Genomic DNA, 24,842 nt, shown 5'->3' with positions numbered 1-24,842 from the left:
CTCCCGATGGAAAAATAACCCTCCAGAAATCCTAGATCAGTTTGACTCCGTATAGGTCTCTAAAAGTGAAAAATACACAAAACAAGGAATTTCTATTCTGCAGAGTTATAAACCAAATAAATGGGATCATTGGTAAATCCCCACAAATCAATGTAAAACATGGTATTATCATGATATATGTTGAAAATATATGGGAATTCATTCTAATAAAGGACAAAGTTCATGTAAGCATTTTACATGTATCAACATTCCCAAGGTTAACCTATGCTTGTCCCCGAGCATAAAGGTGATAAAACTAACATGAACTTTGGAATTTATTATGTTGCTTCTAACTAATCATGCAAAGTCTTACTAGGTTTAGTCAATAAAGAATGAAACTAAGCAACATGAAGTATAAAGTGACATCTCTTACATTCTACAAAGCATGCATAAGAATAAATAGCATTGTAAGAAACATGAATGAAAAGTATTATGAACCATAAAGCATGCTTAGGAGAACCCTATAGAATTGTTTGGAAGACTCTTTGTCCTCTCTTTTGATTATTTTGATACTCTTGACTCTTGAACACAAGAAAGTAAGTAGGGAATATATGTGCTAGTCATCCAACAAAACAAAAAGTAAAGAGAGTATAAAGTGAAATTTGGAGATATGCAATTCATGTCAACTATACTCATAAGGATGGGGTACCATGCATCTCATTGTTTCATAAATATCTATGATTCATGTGTTTGAGCTCTTATAAGTAAATATTGCCTCACCCTCCTGGTGCTAAGGGTTGCACCTCTCACTACTCAACTTAGGGTTGTCACAGACCTTTCACATATTGTTTTAACCAAGTATCGCAATGGGGTATCTCCTTGGCGCATGTACAAAGGGAAAAATCAAATATAAAAGTATCATTTTAAGCCATCCATACCAGGACAACAAGTACAACGGTCTTGTGAGCATCGTCTCTAACTTGTTTTGATACATATAATTTTTTTCTTTTTCTCCTCTGACCTTTTTTCGAATGTAAAATATTATTTTTATTTTCATTCTTCCTATTTTAAGGATGTTCGTGCTGAAACTTCCACCATGTAAGCATGGCTTCTAGTTAGCGGCACATTGCTCTTCTCTAACAAATATGCATACTCTAATCCTTATGTTGACAAAGCCAGCTTCATTTCGCTTGAGATAACCATCAACGAACCCAAAATAAGTGAAAATGAACTTAAGGTAAAGAACCTTCATAGTGCAATGTTGAAAGACATCCCCAAACATGGTTAAGGTCTAGCACATTACTCATAATAAGTCAAATCCATGACGTGCATAGTGGTATCCTTTCACACCTTACTTTCCTATGAGCTTTAAATCACACAAAAAGGAATATATTGAAATGGTTGGAGGCATAACAAACATATTATACTTGGAATATAAAGTTCTATGTAGGTAGATATGATAGACATTTGGGGTTGAGTTGAATTTGGAAACAAGTTGATGCTTGTGTGAGAATTCATTTTTTTGGCTAGCAACAGATCTACAAGCATGCAATAGTATCCATAGTGATATTCATTCATAATCAAACAATTATACTTAATGTTAAAAATCTATGTATACTAGTAATAAGAAGCACTAAATAAGGCACATAGCAAAGCATCATTCAATAAAGCATTTGAAACTAGAAGTACCATTCCCAAAATAAATTTCAGCTTTTTAGATGGCATTCCTCTTTTCTTTTCATATTAAGAAATTTATTTTTATTTGATAATTACAAGATATGATAGTTTAGTACAGCAGACAATTCATATGAATTATAAGTGTTCAATGTTATGTTCTTTAAAAATAAAAAATAAAACTAGACACAAACAAAACAAAGACACTCCAAGTTTTTGTGAAAATTCTATGTTGCTCAAAAAGCAAAGTTTAGAAGTGTGCAAACTAAGAGATTCAATATTAGTCCAGTGGGGTGCCTTGGGAATACCCACGCTTATGGTCTTCACCATTACTGTATTGCTCTTGGTGTGGTGTTCTTCCATTCCCTGTGAAAGAACTTCAACACAAACTTTCCTTCCCATTCTTTTCTACGGGGTGACATTAGTGGTACAAAGATATCATGCGTGCTGCTATTTTTTTCATAAAAAAATTATATATTAATGAAACAGAGAGCAAATAATGTTCTTCTCATTCTAGTATATCAAAAGTTTCAAGAAAAAATCATTTTGATACTCAAAAGAATGGATCTAACATTAAGAAACAGAATCTGTCCAGATTTTTTGCTGCAGCAAAACTAAATTATTTCAACCACTTAGACATGTCAGGAATTTTAGCCAATTTTTACATATAGAGTATGAAAAGTTACAGACACTGTGAATTTATCAATATTTTAGGAGTTACCAAAAAAATCATGCACTAAAAAGTGAAGCGCGTGAATCAGCAACTCCATATTTTGTTTGCAGCTTTTATCATCCAAATGGGTAAAACCTTGGTAATTTATTTAGGAACCAGAGAGTAAACTAAAACAAAACTAATATTCTACAGAAAGCATGTAGAAATAAAACAAAAATAAAAACATCTCAGGTTGCCTCCCGTAAAGCGCTTCCTTTATAGCCATATAGCTAGGCTTACTTACTTAGATGAAGTGGTATGGATATCATGTGGTGGCTTAAATCTTGGTGATACCTCCTTCTTCTTTGGACAGTTCCCCATACACTTCTTGTGTGGGAATGTAATTTTACATTCCCTTATTTTGAATCAACGATAACTCATTTTGTTCTAAAAAATGGTCTCCCAAGGATTATAGGACTAGAGGTCTTGCTACCCATGTCCATGACAATAAAATCAACAGGTACATATGTCATATGAAATTCAACCATAACATCATTAACAATTACTAATGCCTTTTTGGTTGAATCATCAACAAGTAAAACATCAATGGAGCATTTTTCCATGTTTTTAAGATTAAGCAAATCAAATAGCTCCTTAGATATAACTGAGACACTAGTCCTAAATCTAGAATAGCATGACGTGTCTCTTTATCTATAGAAATTAAAATCATGGGGGTCCAAGCATCCCCAAGCTTAGGTGGTATCATAGCTTCATTATTATATCTTTTTATCTTCTCTTTAATGATATATTTAGCAATATAAGAACAAAAACCATCTTGATTGACATTGATAGTGGGATCTTTAGAGAAATTTTTCAAGAATAGCAATTAATTCATGCAAGCTACACTTATCAAGATCTAATAATGGTTCTCTTACTTCACTAAGCATTTTAAATTCTTCTATTTTCTTATCATTTGCAAACGTAAGTGTTTCTTCTTTTACAATAACAAGTGAAGTGGTGTTTTCTTTTTCTTCAGTAGGTATAATAATATTTTCTTCTTCTTATTTCTCCTTTATTTCAATGGTAAAATCATCAATTATCCTAGAATTCTCTAAAGTCTTATTGATATGGTCTTCTACTAACATTCCATCTAGTATAGTAAAAGCATCATGAGTCTTGTTTTCTAAGAAGGGAATGCCAGATTCTTTGTCTAAGAGATTCTTATTGTTTTTGTATAAGCCAAATAAAAACTATTTAATAACATCCAATCTCTTAGCCCATGTTCTAAGTTTCATGTGAAACTTTTAAATCTTTTCCAAGCTTGAATGATGGTTTCTACTCCTAGTTGTGTAAAGTCAAGTATGATTTTTACGATCTAGAGTGCACCCCCCCCCCCAATTTTTTTTTTCTAAAAATGATGCTCTCAAATTAAACCATGACTTCAAGCCTTTTGTATGTGTGCCTTCATACCATGCTCGGGCTCATCGCCTCAAGAAGTGTGGAAATAATTTAGCTCTTATTATCCCAGGATCTATATTAGGAGCAACTATTTTTTCTCAAAGCTTATCAAAATTTATCACATGCCACTCAGCGGCTGTGGCACTTCCATCAGCAAATCTTGTGCTATAAATTATGGTGATCATTTTGGAATCAATGTAGATTCCAAAGCCATTTGTGTGGTCCACAAGTTTGTTTTGCCAAATTTAACTTTTTTCCTTTGTATAATCATAGTTAACACTAATTTTATGTGTTTTTGTATTTTAAGAAAATGAACTACAAAGTACAGACTAAAAACAAGACAAATAAAGTATTTTGCAAAATCTAAAAGATATAAGAGAGCTCACAGTGGTGCAACCTCCCCAAGCTTAGGTATTTGCACTAAGTTGAAGATGAAGAAAACGGCGCCACAAAATGTCTGGTAGTTGTCGGGAGAATTGCTTTATGCTTCTGACGCAACAACCATTGTGATGTAACTCTTTCCACTCCCCGACAATGGCTCCAGAAAATGTCTTGATGATGTTGGGGCTCCAAGTACAGAGTGTTGTGTCAGCAGAGTACTTTTCCTACAAGGGTGACTCGAGGGTTTATATCGAACTCTCGGGGAATGGAACAAAGAGGTGTCTCTCCCTCTCTTACTCTAGCAGTCCTACAAAAGAAAATAAAGCCTTGTGTCCCCAACTCCATCGTGTGGTTGTCAAGCATAAGGTTTCGTGTAAGTAAAAGTAAATAAAGTAGTAACTGAAGTAAAGTAAACTAAACAATTGAAATAAACTAAATAAAAGCGGTAAAGGTTTGTTTGTTTTGGGGTTTTGAGTGCAAATAAGAAAGAAAATTATTTTTTTATTTTCGAATTAAAATAGTGCTGCAAATAAAAAGTAAGATAAATGTGATGGAAATGTGTTTCTTATGTTTAAAATTGGGCCAAGGTTCATGGGTTCACTTGACTCTTCTCTCTTTTAAGTTGTAGTGGACAATAACAATTCATCAATGAGATATGAAGAAAATAACTTTAACATGTATAAGATAGCATCCATATGGGCATCACGTCTTAACATAGAGATGATGCAACACATCTCTCTTATACTCCACAAGACAGGAAAATTTTAAAGCAATCTTTTATTAAGAATTAACAAAGTACAGCCATATAAGTACTTTTACATGATTTTTGAATATCAAATATTTTACCTTGAACAAACAAGATCATTACTTTTGTCATGTAATGAACATATGACATGCATTCACTTTATCCCTAGTGAGATAGCAAAAAAGGCAAAGCCATAATAGATCATGAATTTGTTGTCACTATTCAATCACTAAAACCATGCTATTCCATCTAACACACACATCACCCCACACACGTTCTTGCATACAAGTTGGATCAGAACCAATACTTAAGAACGGGGTACATAATATGCATTTATCAATACATATTACATAAATTATAGCAAAATCTCATAGTATCATATCATAGAATAAAGATCCACCACATAGATATTACAAATATGACCATAATCATGTTGGTCAGCTCATATGGTACTAAGAACTATGAAGAACATGAGAGAAATAGGTCAAGCTAGTGCCACAAACCCATAGTCTAGAGGTGGACTACTCCCCTTTGATCATGGTGAGGATGAGAAAGACGTTGGACAAGGTGGAGATCCCTCTAGCGACGGCTCCGACGGAGTTTCCCCCTCCAATCTTCGCTGATGCAGCCTCTATTTTCGTGTTTCTGCAGCGCTCCCCTCCCGAGAACCCTTGAGGGGCATATATATAGTGGTTTTGTAGGTGAAAACACGTTGGTGGGCGAAAGAATCAAGCGCTTTGGATGATTGTCGTCCAAAGGAGGCTGGGTGGCGTGCCCTGCTTGCCTGAGCGCGCTACCTATCCTCTTTTGGACCTGAGGCCTCTCCAGTTGTGCTTCCAGGGCCCAAGTTGCTTCTCCCGATGAAAAAATGACCCTCCAGAAATTTTAGCTCAATTTGACTCCGTATAGGTCTCTGAAAGTGAAAAATACACAAAACAGGAAATTCATGTTCTGCAGAGTTATAAACCAAATAAAAGGGATCATTGGTAAATTGCCATAAATCAATGTAAAGCATGGTATTATCATCATATATGTTGCAATTATGTGAGAATTCATTCTAATAAAAGACAAAGTTCATGTATGCATCTTACATGCATCAAAGGTATGTGGTAATCTAAAGTTGAGTAATACGAGGTGTGGTTATCTATGTGGTTATCTAAGTTGAGTAATACCCATCAAAGGGACACTTACTTATAAGAGGTAAAACACATGAATCATGGGTACATCTATAACTAAGAGATACATGGAACCCCATCCTTAAGAGTATTGTTGACATGAATTGCATATCTCAAAACCTTGTTTTATGCTCTCTTTATCTTTTATTTTGTTGGAGGACTAGCACATATATTCCCTACTTACTTTCTTATGTTCAAGATTCAAGATAGTTAAAATAATTAAAAGAGAGGACAATGAGTGTTTCAAACAATTTCTATAGCATTATGCAAGCATGCTTTATGATTCATAATACTTATCATTCATTTTCTTACAATGATATTTACTATTATGCATGCTTTGTAGAATGTAAGAGTTATCACTTTATAGTTCATATTGCTTATTGTTATTTTTTATTGAATGAACCTTGTAAGACTTTGCATTATCACATAGAATTGATATAATTAACAACAAAGTTCATCTTAGTTTTATCACCTTTATGCTCGAGGACGAGCATAGGTTAAGCTTGGTGATGTTGATGCATGTAAAATGCATACATGAACTTTGTACATTATTAACACATATTTGCAACATATATGATGTTATTTCCATATTTTATATTGATTTATGGAGATTTACCAATGATCCCCTTTATTTGGGTTATAACTCGGAGAACATGAAACCCCTATTTTGTGTATTTTTCACTTTCAGAAACCTATACGGAGTCAAATTGAGCTAGGATTTTGGGGCCATCATTTTTTCATCAAGAGAATAAGTATGGGCACTTGGACCTGACCTGCAGGGCCTGGAGGCCCAAAAGAGGGCAGGTGACACGCCCAACAAGGGGGGCGCCACCCGGTCCCTTTTCGTTGTCGATCATGTGATTCACTTGATTCTTTCACGAACCGACTTATTTTGACCTAAAAACCCCTATATATATGACCCATGAGGGTTCTCTGGAGGAGAGCGCTGCAAAAATACATAAACACGAAAATGGAGGCTGCAGCAGCGAAAAATGGATGGGGAAACTCTGCCGGAGCTGCCGCCGGAGCGATCTCCACCTTCTCCACCGTCTTCCTCATCAACACCATGATCATGAGTTTGTGGCAGTAGCTTGATCGATCTATCTCTTGTTCTTCATAGATCTTAGTACCATATGAGCTACCCAACATCATTATGGTCATATATGTAATTCCTATGTGGTGTATCTTTATTCTATGATATTATGATATGAGATTTGAATCTATTTTGTGTAAGATGTATTGACAGATGTATATTATGTACCTTGTTCTTAAGTAATTGTTCTGATCCAACTTGTATGCAAGAACATGTGTGGCGAGACGTGTTTGTTACATGGAGTAGCATGATTTTAGTGATTGGATAGTGACAACAAATTCATGATCTATTATGGCTTTGCCTTTTCTTTTGCTACCTCACTAGGGATAAAGTGAATGCATGTGTTATGTTCATCACGTGACAAAAGTGATTGTCTTGTTTGTTAAAGGTAGCATATTTGATATTCAAACATCATGTCAAAGTACTTATGGCTATGCTCTGATAATTCTTAATACAAGATTGCACGGAGTTTTCCCTTTCTTGTGGATTATAAGAGAGATGTGTTGCATCATCTCTATGTTAGGACGTGATGACCATATGAATGCGTATCTTACACATATTGAAGTTCTATTCTTATTATCTCATTGATGAATTGTTATTATCCACTAAAACTTTAAAGAGAGAGTAGACAAGTGAACCAATGAACCCTGGTCCAATTTTAATCATAAGAAACACCTTTCCATTGCATTTATCTTACTTTCTATTTGCAACACTATTTTAATCCAAAAATCCAAAAATATTTAGTTCTATTAATTACACACAAAACCCAAAACAATCATTTGTTTACCGCTTTTACTTAGTTTACTTTACTTGTTTAGTTACTTTACTTGCGTTACTACTTTTATTTAATATTACTAATATTAAACCTTGTGCTTGACAACCACACGGGAGATTTGGGGACACAAGGCTTTATTTTACTTTTTAGGATTGCTAGAATAAGAGGAAGGGAGATACCTCTTTCCCAATAATTCCCCGAGAGTTAGATATAACCCTCGAGTTACCCTTGTGGGAGAAATAGTCCTGCTGATACAACACTCTGCACTTGGAGTCCCAACGTCATCACTAAGTTGCATATCACATGCTACTGATTTTAAGTAAAAGTATAAATGCATATACATCTCAAATGCTAAATTGCAAACATTCACTACATGCTATGATGAAGTTTCAAATGGTGGAATCTATTGAGATGGCACTAGATATTGTACCATAGCTTCAGATTGAGAGAAACATCAACACATCAGCTCACTTCCTCAACAATATGAGATGGAGTGATATGCTATCAATACACAATAATTACATGTTTATGAGCACCAAAATACTCAACCAATATGACCACCCAACCAAGCCAAACTGAATATATCATGTTAAATCAACCAATACAACTTATAAGGAATCTACCATTTGATGCATGTAAAATGCATACATGAACTTCGTACTTTATTGTCACATATTCCCACATATTTGAAAAATATATGATGTTATATCCATGTTTTATATTGATTTATGAGGATTTACTAATGATTCCCTTTATTTGGGTTATAACTCCGAAGAACATAAAAACCCTGTTTTGTGTATTTTCCATTTTCAGTGACCTATACGGAGTCAAATTGGGGTAGGATTTTGGGGATGTCAATATTTCACCATGAGAAGCATCTGGAGCACTTCGACCTCATGAGGGAGGGCCTGAGGCCCAAAAGAGCATGGGTGCGCGCCTATTAAGGGTGGGCACGCCACCATGCATCTTTTCGCCATCGACCGTCCGTTTCGCCTGATTCTTTCGCCCACGGACTCCGTTTGACCCAAAAATCCCTATATATGACCCCTAGGGTTTCCTCGAGGAGAGCCCGCAGAAACCCGAAACTCCAAAACAGAGGCTGCAACAGCGAAGATTGGAGGGGGAAACTCTATCGGAGTCGCCGCCGGAGGGATCTCCAACGTCTTCCACATCAACACCATGATGAAGGGGGAGTAGTACAACTCTAGACTATGGGTTTGTGGCAGTAGCTTGATCTATTTATCTCTTTTTCTTCATAGATATTAGTACCATATGAGCTGCCCAACATGATTATGGTCATACATGTAATCCGTATGTGGTGGATATTTATTCTATGATATTGTGATATGAGATTGGAATCTGTTGTGTAGGATGTATTGATATATGCATATTATGTACCTCGTTCTTAAGTTCTTGTTCCGATCCAACTTGTATGCAAGAACATGTGTGGGGGGATGGGGGCATCATGGTTTAAGTGATTGAATAGTGACAACATATTCTTGATCTATTAAGATTTTACCTTTTCCTTTGATGCCTCACTAGGAATAAAGTGAATGCATGTGCTATGTTTATCAAGTGACGAAAGTGATAATCTTGTTTGCTCAGGGTAGCATATTTGATATTGAAACATCTTGTCAAAGTAATTAATGATATGCTCTGTTAATTCTTAATACAAGATTGCTTGGAGTTTTCTCTTTCTTGTGGAGTGTAAGAGAGATGTGTTGCACCATCTATATGTTAAGACATGATTCCGATATGGATGCTTATCAAACACATATTGAAGTTTCACCAATATTATATTACCGATGAATTGTTATTATCCAATACAACTTAAAAAGAGAGTAGACAAGTGAACCTATGAACCCAGTCCAATTTTAATCATAAGAAACACTTTCCATAGCATTTATGTTACTTTCTACTTGCGGCACTACTTTAATCCGAAAATATAAAAAATACTTTGTTTATTTAATCGCACACAAAACCCAAAAAACAACTATCTCTTTACTACTTTTACTTAGTTTACATTGTTTATTTAATTTATTTTAATTGTATTACTTCTTTTATCTACAATCACTAATATGTAATCTTGTGCTTGACAACCACATGGTGGAGCTGGGTACAAAAGGCAATACTTTACTTTGCAGGATTGCTATAAGAAGAGGAAAAAGAGACATCTCCGAGTCAATTCCCCGCGAGTTTGATATAAACCCTCGAGTCACCCTGGTGGGGAAAAAGCTTTGCTAACTACGACACTCTATTCTTGGAGTCCAAACGTCATCAAGTACTTTTCTGGTGTTGTTGCTAGGGAATTGGAAGAGCATCTCACAACTGCATCCTCATCAAGCTAGGAGTACAACAACTCCCAAGGCAGCTGCAATCACTTTTCTAGCGCCAAGAAAATCATCACCAACTTTGTGCAAACACCCAAGCTTGGGGAGATTGCACCACTGTGAGCTCTTCTTTCTCTTTTAGATTTTGCAAAGTAATTTTATTTGTCTTGTTTTTAGTATTTTCTTTCTAGTTTTCTTTAAAACACAAAAAAACATAAAAATTAATATCAACACTCTACAAGTAAGGATGAGTAGACAAAATAAGAGGTTAAAGATGGTAACACGAGCTTGCAACCATGTTTCTAATACATATGGTTTTGAATTCCATGTTGATCCTAAAGTAATGATCACACTCTATATATGGTACACGGTTTAATAATGGGAATTTACGAGCTGCTGAATGTCATATCATAAATTTTAATAAACTCTGTTGAACAATAAGAACTCCTAATCTAGATCCAGGGGTATTAAGGGCTAAGTTGTTTCCACACTCCCTGACTGGAATAGCTAAAGTGTGGTATAAAAGTGCACCTGAAAAGGATTTAAAATCATGGTTTAATATGAGGACATCATTTTTGGAAAAAATTGGCAAGTGCACTCTTAATCATTAAATTGTTATACTTGATTTTAAACAACGAGAGAAGGAAACTCTCACTCAAGGTTGGGAAAGATTTAAAAAATTTACCTACAACCCGGAACTTGGCCTAAGAGATTGGATGCTTATAAATAGTTTTTACTATGGTTTAAACAATAATACTAAGCATCTATCAAATAAATCTGAAATTCCCTTTGTACTCAACAAACCTTATGACGCATTTATTGTACTATATGGAATACTAATACAAACTTATATTACTATGAGCTTGGAGAAAGTTGAACATATTTATCTAGACATTAATAAATAAATAGCAAAGAAGAATAAGAAACTAATATTATCAAAGAAAAAGATCCAATGGAAAAATAATAAAATATTATTATACATATTGATAAGGAAAATACGCAAACAATAGCAAATAATAAACAAATAGAAGAAGTAAAAATGGCAAGTGAAGCAAAAGAGCCATTACTTGATCTTGACAAATGTAGCTTGCATGAACTAATTGATATTTTTGTAAAGTTTTCTTAGGATCCTACTATTAATATTCATGAAGTGGGATTTGGCTCATACATAGCTAATTATGTCATCAAAGAAAATACAAAGAAATATAATAATGAAGCTATAATACCACCTAAGCTTGGGGATGCTTGGATCCCCAAATTATTAATTTCTATATACAAAGAGACACGCCATGCTATTTTAGATCTAGGATCTAGTGTCTCTGTTTTATCTAAAGAGTTATATGATTTGCTAAATCATAAAAATATGGAAATATGCTCTATATATTTTTTAGTTGTTGATTATTCAACTAAACAAGCTTTTGGAACAGTAAACAATGCTATGGTTGAATTACATATTACATATGTTCCTATGTATTTTATTGTCATGGACATGGGGAGCAATACCTCTAGTCCTATAATTCTTGGGAGATCTTTTTGAGAACTACATGTGCTATTATTGACTCAAAGAAAGGGAATGTGAAGTTTCAATTCCCACATAAGTAGTGTATAGAGAACTTTCCAAGGAAGAAGGAGGTAGCACCAAGATTCAAGCTACCACGTGACTTCCATATACAACTTAAATCAAGTAAGTACGCTTAGCTATATGGATTTAAAGAAAGCGCTTTACGGGAGGCAACCCGAGATATTTTTATTTGGGTTTTATTTTGAATTATTGCTGTTGCAAGAAGGTTTATTTTTTGTTTACTTTATTGTTTTTAAATAAAGTACCAAATTTTACCCATTCGTATGTTTTAAAGTTATGAAACAAAATTGGAGTTGCTGATTTCTGCGCTGCACTTTTTAGTGCCTGTTTATTTTTTATTTTTTGGTAACTAATAATATATTTATAAATACAAATTAGCTTCAAATTTTCATCGTCTATATGCACAAAATGTTTCTAAAATTCTTGACATGTCTAAGTGTTCAATTTTTTGTGTGTGCTGCTGCTAAATATTTCGACAGATTCTCCCTTTTAATGTTTGAACCATTCTTTTGGGCCCCAAAATGATTTTTCTTGGATCTTTTGATTTTCTGGGAATGTGTAGGAAATTATGATCTCTCTTGTTCATAAATTAATAATTTTATCTTTGAAGAATAAGACAACAAGCATATTATTCTTTTACCACTAATATCACCCATAGAAAAGAAATGAAAGAATTTTTTTTGTTGAAGTTTTTCCACTGGGAATAGAGGAACATCACACTAAGAGGTATGAAATAATGGTGAAGACCATAAGCTTGGGATGCCAAAGGCACCCCACTGAACTCATATTTAAACTCTCAGTTTGCACACACCTAAATTCTGTTTTTGAGCAACTTATAGTTATCGAAAAAACTTGGAGCATCTTTTATTTTTATTGTGTCTAGTTTTGCTTTTAGATAAATAAGACCATCATGATAATTAATTTACATACATATTAAAGAGATACTTAAATAAAATCTCCTATTCTTCAATGAAAATAAGTTGCATGCGATGAAAAGAAAAAGAGGAATGCCAACAAAAATTGAAACTTAAGTTATGCATGGTATTACTAGTTTCAAATGTTTTATTGAATGATGATTTGCTGAGTGCCTTATTTAGTGCTACTTCTTACTTGTATACATAGATTTTTAACATTAAGTATCATTGCTTGTGAATTGCACTATGAACACTATTGCATGCTTTTAGACCTCTTGCTAGCCAAAAAGAAAAAATGAATTCTCACACAAGCTTAGACTTGTATCCAAATAAAGTCAACCCAAATACCCACCATACCTACCTATATATCACTTGCTATTCCATGTATAATATCTGTGTTATGCCTCCAATTGCTTCAAAATATCCTTTTGTGTAATTTCAAGCTCATAGGAAAGTAAGGCATGGAAGGAAAACACCACTATGGAAGTTGTGGGTTTGACAAATTATAAGTAATGAACCATGCTATCATGGGAAACACCTTTCAACATTGCACTTATCTTTGAGTTTATCATCATGTTTTTTGTTTACTTTATAACCATCTCGGATGAAATAAAGGGGGTTATCACAAAGGACTGGAGTATGTATATATGTTAGAGAAGAGCATTAGGCTGCCAACCAAATCCCCATACCTAATCATGGTGGAAGTTTCAACACGGGTATACTCAATAGAATATATAAAAATAAGAAGGAAAAGAAAAGGAAAATAAAGAAACAAGTTTTTAGTAGGAGTAGGAGAAAAGATTAAGGTTTTTTTAGGGAGGATGCCCATCTCTCTGTTGTCCTATCTGAAAGGTATGTGATAATCTGAAGTTGAGTAGCACGGGGTGTGGCTTGATAATGGCTAAAGGGTATGATGCACTTACTTATAAGAGGTCAAACACATGAACCCTGGGTATCTCTAAAACAAAGTAACAAAGAGATGCATGGAGCCCCATCCTTATGATTACCGTTGACATGAATTACATAGCTCAAAACTTTACTTTATGCTCTCTTTTATCTTTTTATTTTTGTTGGAGAACTAGAACATGTATTTCCTACTTAATTTCTGTTATTCAAGAGTCAAGAGAGAATAAAAAGAGTCTTCCAAATAATTTCTATAGGATCATCCAAGCATGCTTTATGGTTCCTAATACTTCTCATTTATTTGCTTACAATGCCACTTATTTATTATGCATGCTTTGTAGAATGTGAGAGATATTACTTTATAGATCATTTGCTTATTATTATTGTTTAATGACTGAACCTTGTGAAACTTTGCATGATAACATAGAATCAATGGAATAAACTCCAAAGTTCATGTTAGTTTTATCACCTTTATGCTCAAGGACGAGCATAGGTTAAGCTTGTGGATGTTGATGCATGTAAAATGCATACATGAACTTTGTACTTTATTGACACATATTCCCACATCTTTCCAACATATATGATGTTATATCCATGTTTTACAGGGATTTACCAATAATCCCCTTTATTTGGGTTATAACTCTGCAGACCAGGAAAACCCTGTTTTGTGTATTTTCCACCTTGAGGAACCCATACATAGTCAAACTGGGATAGGATTTCGGGGAGCATCTGGAGCACTTGGACCTCACGAGGGAGGTCCTAAGGCCCAAAAGAGCATGGGTGGCACGCACAGTAAGGGTGGGCACGCCACCATGCCTCTTTTCGCCACCGACCGTCTATTTCGCCTGATTCTTTCGTCCACAGACACCATTTGACCTAAAAACGCATATATATGACCCCCAAGGGTTTCGTCGAGGAGAGCGTCGTAGAAACACAGAAACACAAAAACAGAGGCTACAACAACGAAGATTGAGGGGGAAACTCAGCTGGAGCCGCTGCCGGAGGGATCTCCACCTTCTCCAACGTATTCCACATCAACACCATGATGAAGGGGGATTAGTCCACCTCTAGACTATGGGTTTGTGGCAGTAGCTTGATCTTTTTCTCTCTTGTTTTTCATAGATCTTAGTACTATATGAGTTGCCCAACATGATTACATGGTCATATATGTAATTCCTATGTGGTGGATCTTTATTCTATGATATTTTGATATGAGATTGGAATCTATTATGTGTAATATGTATTGATAGATGCATATTATGTACCCCATTCTTAAGTGCTTGTTTTGATCCAACTTGTATGCAAGAACATGTGTGAAGAGATGTGTGTATTAGATGAAGTAGCATGGTTTTAGTGATTAAATAGTGACAACAAATTCATGATCTATTAAGGTTTTACCTTTTCCTTTGTTGCCTCACTAGGGATAAAGTGAGTGCATGTGCTATGTTTTGTCATGTAAAAAAGTGATAATCTTGTTTGCTCAAGGTAGCATATTTGATATTCAAACATCATCTCAAAGTACTTTAATGCTATGCTACGTTAATTCTGAATACAAGATTGCTTGAAGTTTTCCCTTTCTTGTGGAGTGTAAGAGAAATGAGTTGCATCATCTCTATGTTAGGACGTGATGTCCATATGAATGCTTATCAAACAAATATTGAAGTTCCACCGATATTATCTCATTGAGAAATTGTTATTATCCACTACAACTTAGAAAGAGAGTATACAAGTGAACCCATGAACCCCAGACCAATATTAATCATAAGAAACATCTTTCCATAGAATTTATCTTACTTTCTACTTGTAGAACTATTTTAATCCTAAAATACAAAAATAATTTGTTTACTTAACCACATACAAAACCCAAAAACAATTATATCTTTACTAATTTTATTTAGTTTATATTTTTTACTTTATTTTAATTTTATTAGTTCTTTTATCTATAATCAGTAATACGAAAACTTGTGCTTGACAACCACATGGTGGGACACAACGAAATACTTTACTTTGCAGGATTGCTAGAAGAAGAGGAAAAGAGACATCTTTGAGTCAATTCCCCGAGACTTCGATATAAACTTTCGAGTCACCCTTGTGGGGAAAAAGCTTCGCTGACTACGACACTCTGCTCTTGGAGTCCCAACGTCATCACTATTATCACTAAAAATTGTCAAGCATACAACTTGCACAACATGACTAATACCTCTATCAATATATATGGACTTCCTAGACAAGACATTCAAAGAGTGAGAGGTTCTGGCAACATATCAACTTGGTATGACCGGCAGAAGCATAGACATATCTGAAATAGTTTCATGCAAGTCTCTCAATCTCACTAGGTCGGAGGCAGCAGGAAAAATGTTTCTAGGGTTTTGGGAAAGAAAAAACTAGATATTGGAGGTTTTCTAGTGGATTTTAAGGGGGGAAATATTGTGAGTTTTTGCAATGGATTATCTTCCTCTGCTTTCCTAAGTGCCTCTCTTGATAGTTATGCATACCTATGACTCAAGTAAACATAAATTACACGTAGAGACAATTATGCATTTTTCTAACTATTTAAGGGTCACTATTGGCATGATCCACTCTGCAAAATGAACTAAAACATGAAACACATGTAACAAATGTTAGTTTCGTAACTATGAATCATCCAAAACCCTTCAGGGATCTTAGATGCACTTTTAGATAGCTTTAATCAATAAATGTGCAACGGAAGATATAGCACAATCACATGCATATGTGACACACAAATTTACATGACAAACCTCCTTAACTTAATGGATAAAGGACCACGGTTGTAGATTGACCCATCCAAAAAAAACTCTCTATGATAAACGTAGGTACGGAATCTTACGATACACTTACATAAGTTACCAACTCATAAGAACAACGATCACAAGAGGCGAGATAACATCAAACAATAAGAATTTATGTCTCCTTCCATAATCAGGTTAGCGTTCTCAAACCACTGATCCAAACTGTACCAAATTTGGTAGACACGAAGACACATGTGTTGCCAACATACCAACCAAAAAGTCAACTCAATTACACACCATTTACCTGCCAAGATTTTTGCCTTTCGAAATTGCTATATTAGAACTCAAGTAACCCAAACTGACAAAATCACTATAAATTTGATGCTCTATTGACGCAACACTCAAATCAGCTAAATAAGTCAAAGTAGTCAAATTATAAAACAAACTCGCCAAGTTTGGAGTCAATCCAATGACGTTGGATCCTCCTATCATAAGCTGGTTGAAAACCCTCCCGCCGGCAGAGGCCGTGGTCTGCAGCACCTCCAATGCCCCAAGGCCACCATGAGGCAGTGCGGACGGGCGCCCGCGCCGGCGAGGGGATGAAACCCTGGATGGGTTTTCCTGGCTGCCTCCCGATCGCCTCGTTCCGGAGTCTGGTACGTACCGGTTCACACCAGATTCTCATTTGTCTCAAGGAGCCACCATAGCCATTGGATGTGAATACGATCTATGGTTCACATGTGTTGAATTTTATGGCCAAAGTTGGGCTGCCAACAGGCCTCCATGTGGAGGAGTTAGCCCATGCCACACCCAAGGTTGTTTCTACTCAATCAGCACCACCACAAAAAACTTGACTTACAACCTAAACCCCTAACTCTCATTGTATTTACATACACCAAGGAGTTAACCCAAAAATCCAAAAGTTACGCAACAAGAAACTTATTTGGACAACATTAGCTTGAACCTCATCTCGCCGATGATGATGAGTGACGCGAGGGCTAGGGAGCACCAGGGCTAATCTAGACTAAACACTAACATATCCTTATGATTTTGTCGCGCTTTTAAAATGAAGATTTGCAAAACTTTGATTAGGACATGTGTTTTTGTTTTGCAAGAAACTGCAAGCATTCCAATCCCGAAATGGGCGTAAGAGAAAGCTGAGCAAAGACAGCGTGTTTTAGCAACTTGGGAAACGGCACATGGAGGCGGGTGATCTCAGAGGTAGACCGGCCTAACAGTTTTCCGGCCATCAGCCGAACTCCTGTAACGAACCCCGCTGGTTCAGACCGGAAACAGCAGGGCGATCGATGCATATGCATATGCATCTCGACCAAATCGCGGTCAAGCGTATTAAAGCTGGGCGCGCGACAGCCACATGGAGGCGAACGTGACCGTGCCGTCTAGCCTCACCACTAGCCTAGCTTGTGGAGTATACTCATATATTTCCCTCCTCAGATACTCTGTCACTATAGTATAGCCATTTTTGTACGCATTATTCAGCAGAGGATAATGCCGATGAATACATGTGGGCGTACGTACGATGGTTCGAAAAGAAAATTACAGACGGGCGGACGGAGGTACCAATCAACAAGGCACACATCACATATGAAATATCAGCTCCTTGTATTTTGTCCGCGATGCTGGGCCCAGGCTGTGCGGAACAGTCGGAGCACTTGACGTGACATGATCCGATCCGATCAGATCTGAGAACCAGCTAATTAATCGCGATCCATCTGGCCGGAGAAAAGCTATGGCGTCTTTGGGTTTAATTTAATTTAAGCTCGTAGCTAGCTAGCTTGTGGGCAATGAGGGGCAGGTGCTGTGCTGGCTAGGTGTCGGTGTTGGATCGCCTACCTAAGATTATCCTTGCAAGCAACAGCCAGCCTGTTGGTGTTGGGGTTTCCTTCTTCTTCTTCCTTCCTCCATGCCTCGCATCGCATGCATGGCTTGCGATGCCTAATGGCATTGTCCCCTTTTCTAAACCTTCATCGGTACACGCCATGTATTGTATGGACACATGGGAATATTCCGGGTTTTCATAGCTCAATCATCACACGGAACGGAACGCACGTTATACTTTAGTTATACGGAACGGCTACCTTGCCAGCCAGAGACGCGAGCATGTGTGTTCTTCACGTTCAAGGGATCTACCGCCTGGACGGCAGGCCGGTAGATTTTTCGTAGGCTTGACGAATCCAAGGTAAGCTTGAGGAAGTAAAGTCTTTGAAGTTTCCTTGCTTAGAGAGATTCAGATAAATATCCTCTCATAATCTGTCGATGCAAAGGAACCAAAGTAAGGCCAGCTTAATGGTAGTACTATTCGTACTTGAAGAAGGGCCGGCACTAATCAAGATAATTGCTAGGGGACACTATAGACCAGTAGTACCATCACCAAGAATCAAGACGAGCTACGAACTAACTACCGATCGGCAGTTGATGTAGGATCCACCCTGCTGGCAGGGGCATTGGTAAACTTTTCGCACATGAGTGTTATGATTGAGGACAGTGGATAAGAATCTCCAATAATCAAACTCTGGCGGCAGTACTTGCGCAGGACACCCAATTAATAAACTCTGACGGCCTGATCGATCCCAAGCAGGATCGCTTTCATCAGTACTCCACAATAACATAATCCACATGCAAGGATCATCATCATAGTTTAAGGAGCGAGGGGGACAAGGGAAGAGGATTAAAAAAATTAATCTTTCATATATTGTTAGATGATCAAGTACAATTTTGAGGGGATCAAAATAACTACTACGTACAAGATTGGTGAAGAAAAATTACTACTGTAGTACAACTAAGTAACATAAGAAGAAGAAAAGGGAAAAGGGGAGCACGGATCCATCCCTCCTTATCCATCCGCCACACTCATCCTCTTGCCAAAAGAATGAATTGAATTGAACAAAAGAATCTGAAGCTTTCACTCTCCTCTTCTTCTTTTTAGCACAAACAATCGTTGTGAGTTAGTAGTAGTCACTAGCTGCAGATCTCAGTGTTCATGGATCATCATCATCTTCTTCCATCATCATCATCATCATCATGTACAATTTGCCAAAGAAATTTCCCTTTCCTTTGGTTAAATTCACAAGGAGAGAGAACCCTGGCTTAAAAGAATAGCTGTTGGTGAGTAGATATTACAACAATGCGGTCAATGCTTCTTGTACCTTCTTTTTTTTATGCAGTACTGTATATATTTTTCTACTATCTTCCTTAACCTCCTTCCTTTGAATGGGCTGACTGACTGACTATACAAATGCCGGAATGGTTTCCCATTTAGCTGAGACTGAGAAGATTAGGTGAGCAGCCGAGCCTCAGCCAGAGGGGGTGTCTTAGGCTGGAGCTTGGCTTGCTGCTGCGACCAATACGACTGGGCAGCCAGGACCCGGTCCAGCAGGTCCTGTGGCACCGGCTCACCGCGCCGCTGCTGGGGCGAGATGCTCGCTGTGTGCACCAGCGTCTTCCATTTGTCCTGTTGACATGAAGAGAATTTTCACACGGTTACAACATGCCAATTCAAACTTCAACAATTTGACCAAAGAATAGAATTCTAGTCAATTTCCTACAAGAGCAGCAACATGAGAAGCTTCCACTTTAGTAAACCAAAGGCTATCTCATCCTTAGATGAGACTTTTTCTAAAGTCCCTACTGGGTTAGTTGACGTGCAAGAGTAGGTTGCTTTTATTTCTTAGGTGAGCCATTCGGGTACTCACTTTACCCTTCCAAGCAACAAAGCTGATGCGTGAGGACACCACTAACTGAATCGCAAGGACAAAAGGGTTTTCCAGAAGGAGCCTAACTGCAATCTTCTGCTACTAACACAAAAGCAGTACGGTTAGACTGCTTTGCTAGGTAAGGAACCTAAAACCCACAAGCACCAGACAGTTTGTTGAATCAGCCAAGTAAACCAAACCACCAAATAAGCTTTTGCCAATCCTAACAAATATGACCCCCTTTTGAGGAAAGAAAATTTGAAATATTTGACAGCAATGTGTTCATTTCATCTAGTTTGACATGAAAAGGTTTATGAAGTCAGAGCAAAATGTTAACCTTAAGATCGACATAAGTCCGATGCTTCGCGTTGTCAAAAGCGCGGAGTTTAACATCCCGCCATCTGCATAGATCCGGATAATTGTATAGTCAATAACCAGATAGAGAGATTGCAAATGTCTAGTTAAATGAAAAGAAAAAACAAGGTATGCACCTTCCAGTTCCAAGCTTTTCCACTGCAAGCACTAGTGCTTCCACCTCGGAAACAGAGAAGGGGCGTCTGATTCGACGCTGCCCCTGTTCTGATGACCTCTTTGCCTTATTTGCTAGAACTATTGCTCCTGCACTGGAATCTACAGGTGCAACCGGAACAATGGCTCGCGAGTTTGCTGAAGCTTTCTCAGCTGAGGAAATGCCACCGGGAGAGTGCACCGAATCATGATCATTCCCCTGGTAGTTTCCTGTTAAGGGGGTCAATGCAAGCTCGTGGGAGGCATCAACTTCGCCATGCTTCGAAGACGACTCAGACGGTGGGATCCTGCATTCAATAAAGTGAACAATTCTGTGTCAGGATACAAACATTCAAGGTTTACATCTTACAATTGTACAAAACCAGTAGTAAGAATTTTAGAGAGCATAATAACTTGATACCTTGCTAGGGGTTCAGTGGTATCAACGGTTTCAAGGAATTCCATGTCTTCAGCAGCAGCATGTTGGGATGGATGCTGTGTACAGTTGGGTTCAAGTGAAAAGCCTAGGTTGTCCAGCATATCATCATGAGCAATCCCAGCCTGCAATAGGGTTCTGCTATCATCTCTGATTTTCTTTCCATGGTGAAGAACACCGACACGCAGACCACCTCCAAGCATGGCATTCACTGCCTCCAGAACAGTTTTCTGCATTGGAAATACAAATTAAACCACGGGAGGGAGAATCATAGCTCGTCTTTAAGCAGACAAACACATAAGGAAAAACCAAGAGCACGGTGTCTGGAAAATACCCTCAGTGAACCAACAGATGCAGTTTCTGGGATCTCAATTAGAAGTTCAGGCACCTTGAAAGATTTTATCTTAAGTTTCACTGGAAGGAGACACACAAGCAGTATTAGTATGGCCATATGACTAATAATTTTAGCAGATAGAAGAAAAAAATAAATGGTGCTGTACTTACTATGGCAATTGTTTGATCCAGAAGACCTATGGAATGGCATTGAATTGCTTCCCTTGTTAGCTGCAGAAGAAACATTGCACACCAAATAAGTAAGGGAGACACAGAGAAATAAGATGAAGAGGAATACACAGGTGCAAGCAAAACAAACCTCCCAAAGGGGCAGGTCTTGCTGTAACCTTTGTGGTTCTCCTAGCATTTGATTTGGCAAATTCTTCAGATACTATAGTTGAATGACGATCCAACATCTTCCTCCGCTTGAATGTACTCCTTTGCGTCCTTTGCCTCGTATAATACATTTTCTTGTTACGGAAAGAAGGCTTCCGGTCAGCATCTGGCAGAGCAAATCAATTCAAGTGAGACCAAGCTGGTTTAAACATGGATGTGATCAATGCAGTGCTACTTGGAAGGAAATGCTCACCACTATATGAAAGATCTCCATTGCGCATCCTGGCAAGGAACTTCTTTACCCTACTATGATCAGCTGCACAATTGGGCCTGAAGCCCCTGTTAGTGGCGGTGCTCGAATGCGTGCACCCGGAAGATTTATCATCATCATCATCAACCTCTCTATCTACAACATGCTCTGCTTCTCCTTTCGGCCCCCTCGGAAAGGACACCGACCTGCGAATCTTGTCGCCATACAACGGCATCTCGCCGGTGCTGTCAGAGCTGACCAGAGGAGGCGGCTTCACATCGACATCCATGGGGTCGATCAGATTGTACATATCAGGGGCATTCTTGTGAAAGGCTGCTGCGGCTAATGCCATCACATTTGCCGCCGCGTCGCCGGTGAAGGCCCCTGACTCGACGGACTCAGGCGACCACCTATCGGCGATGGCACCGAAGTTACAGCCCAAGTCAGCCTTGGTACAGCTTATCATCGAGTGTTCCTTGTCCACAGCCTCAGACTTGGCCTTGGGAACCTCATTCAGATCCTCTGCCTTCCTGGCATGGTGATCCACCAGCCTCTGGGACGCAATGTGGGAGATCAGCACGCTCTCGTTGCAGCTGTCCTGATCCATGACATCATTCTTCATATTCTTGGCCTCCTCATCGCACAGCTCCTGCTTCACCTTGGCAGACGCAGCAGCAGCGAGTACCGGGGAGCAGCAGCGGCAGCGGTCATGTTCCCCAGCGAGCCCTCGCCCTCGTCGAGCAGCTTCCCGGCCACCGTGGCGAGAAGGTCAAAGGCGCACATCGCCTGGCCCTGGCTCTCCTTCTTCCGGACCGATCTCTTGCCCTGCGCATTTCAAGAAACAGGAAGAGACGCCATCGTTGTCAGACTCGCCAGCCAGAGCAGAGGAAGGACCAAATTGGACAATTGGTGACGCTGAAAGGCACACACGGCATACCCTGGCGGATTTGGGGACGCGCGGCATCTCCGCGACGTGGCTGCCGCCACACGCCTCCATCTCCGACGACGCCCGCTTCTGGAACACCATTCTTGCGGTTGCTTGTGGTGGTAATCTACAGAGGGAGTTAACAACCGGTGGTTGCGCTGTTCATGACTTTCCCAGAACACAGATCTGCAGAGAAAATTATTGAAACCCCAATTAGCAATTATAGCAACAACAAGAAACAATAAATTTGCTCTAGTAGTATACAAAAAGGAAAGATCGTTGGCTTCGTTGGGATCTCCGCAAGAAGCGAGGATAAATCTCAGATAAACCCCTGATTAATTAATTAGAGAGGGGGAGGGGATCGTAGTTAGCAGCGTAATTAATTAGGGAATTTTGGAATCCCAAAACCCCAGGTCGTAGAAGGTGTGGCGGGCGTTGAGCGACCGAAATGGTGGGGAATTTTTTAAAACCAACCGCGCTCCAACCAAGAGCACGTAGCAGGAGTAAAAACGCAAACATCGGAAGAACAGGGATGGAGGATTCACCCGTGATCCAAATCAAGAGCAGCAGAAGAAGAATTGAGGGAGGGCGAACATGGTTTCGCCGCCGTATTAAATGCGGACTAGGCTACAAAATAAATTCGGCGGCAGGTAAACCAGCACGCCATGCGATCATCAAAGGAAGAAAAAAAAGGCTTTTAAAAAAACTCACATGCATCGGTATCCGTGAAGATTAAGCAACTGCCAAAAGGAAAGCAGGGGTGGCGTCGGTTAAAAAAAAGAGGGGGAGGGAAAGAAGAGCGAGCGCGCCCCGCTGGCGACGAAAACCGAGAGCGAGCAAGAATCCTCGAATCGCCGGGCGGGCGGGCGCCAGATCGGATCTCGGCGCCTGATTCGGCAGAATTGGGCGCGGGACCGCTCCGGAGCGGGGCGAATTGGGAAGGGGTGCTCGAAATGCGCGGTTTTTCGACCGAATTGGCCCGAATTGTCCGCATCCGCGGTGGCGCTGGCGCCGGAGGCCGACGATCAGAGGAAAGCGGCCGAGCTTGGGGCGGAAATGGACCGGAGGAACGCCTGAACGCCCCTGGTTCCCCGAATTCCCCAGACCCGAGCAAAGAAAGCCCCAGAGCCCCGCAATTCAGCGGAATTCCGCGGAATCTCCGTCGCCGGACGGACTCACCTCACAGGCAGAGATCTTCGATCAACCGCCCTCAGGCCACCGTGCGGGCGGAACCGGCGAGATCCCGGAGGCAAGGCGGAGCGCTTGCGGGATTATTCCTCCGTCCTCCTTCCCTCGCCTGGCCTGGCTTCGCTTCTCTCTCGTTCTTGGTTCTTCTTCTTCGTTTGCTTTTTATTTATTTTGTGTCTCCCGTCCCCGGTGTGGGTGGGAAGGATGGAAGGATGTGTGGTGGTGTGGTTTGGGCAAAACCCCTGAAAACCAAGGCTCCTCTTAAACCCCCCCAACCCCAACCCCCGCCACCGGCTGCTCCCGGTTAAACCCCCACGCGCCCACCGCCCCCTCCCGGTCGTCCACGCGCCAACGACCGCTTCCACCCGCCCCAGCCGTCCGTCTCCCCCATCCGACGGCTGCGGTTCCTCCTCCTCCTCCTACAGGCGCGAGTGGTTTGCGCGACCCCACTGCTGGCACGCCACGTGACACGCATCCAGGCCGTCTACTGATTTAGAACGTCTGCCCGCCGTCGGATCCCGGGTGGTCCTTGAGTCTCTCGTGACCACCAACGCCAGGAGTGATCCCAATTAATCGGTGGAGGAGGGGTTTGCAATTAGTGGAGCGTTTTTAGAATAGGGAAACGTGTGGGAATTACAGGGCTTTATGCATGCGCCCTGGATTAGCAGCTTGCTTCGGCGGAGGTCTCCCGTTTTCTTCTTTCCCTGGTTCTTTTCCTTTCCTTTTTTTTTGTTTTCTTTGTT

At 39.3% G+C, this 24,842-nt stretch overlaps 1 protein-coding gene across 1 annotated transcript; it reads right to left on the bottom strand.

The window, feature by feature from the left end:
- Positions 1-19,100: 19,100 nt before the first annotated feature.
- Positions 19,101-24,222, bottom strand: LOC124702089 (telomere repeat-binding protein 5-like). Its single transcript, XM_047234194.1, is given in 11 exon segments — positions 19,101-19,883; positions 20,462-20,525; positions 20,616-20,939; positions 21,053-21,297; positions 21,402-21,481; positions 21,572-21,631; positions 21,720-21,902; positions 21,990-22,674; positions 22,677-22,811; positions 22,924-23,097; positions 24,091-24,222. Coding segments are annotated over 10 exon segments (2,043 nt in total). The 5' UTR covers positions 23,014-23,097; positions 24,091-24,222; the 3' UTR covers positions 19,101-19,706.
- Positions 24,223-24,842: the final 620 nt, after the last annotated feature.

This window comes from Lolium rigidum, chromosome 3, assembly GCF_022539505.1.
Source record: "Lolium rigidum isolate FL_2022 chromosome 3, APGP_CSIRO_Lrig_0.1, whole genome shotgun sequence".
In the NCBI taxonomy this organism is placed as follows: Eukaryota; Viridiplantae; Streptophyta; class Magnoliopsida; order Poales; family Poaceae; genus Lolium; species Lolium rigidum.
The sequence above is the reverse complement of the archived record's forward strand: the minus strand, read 5'-3'. Positions and strand labels throughout refer to the sequence as shown.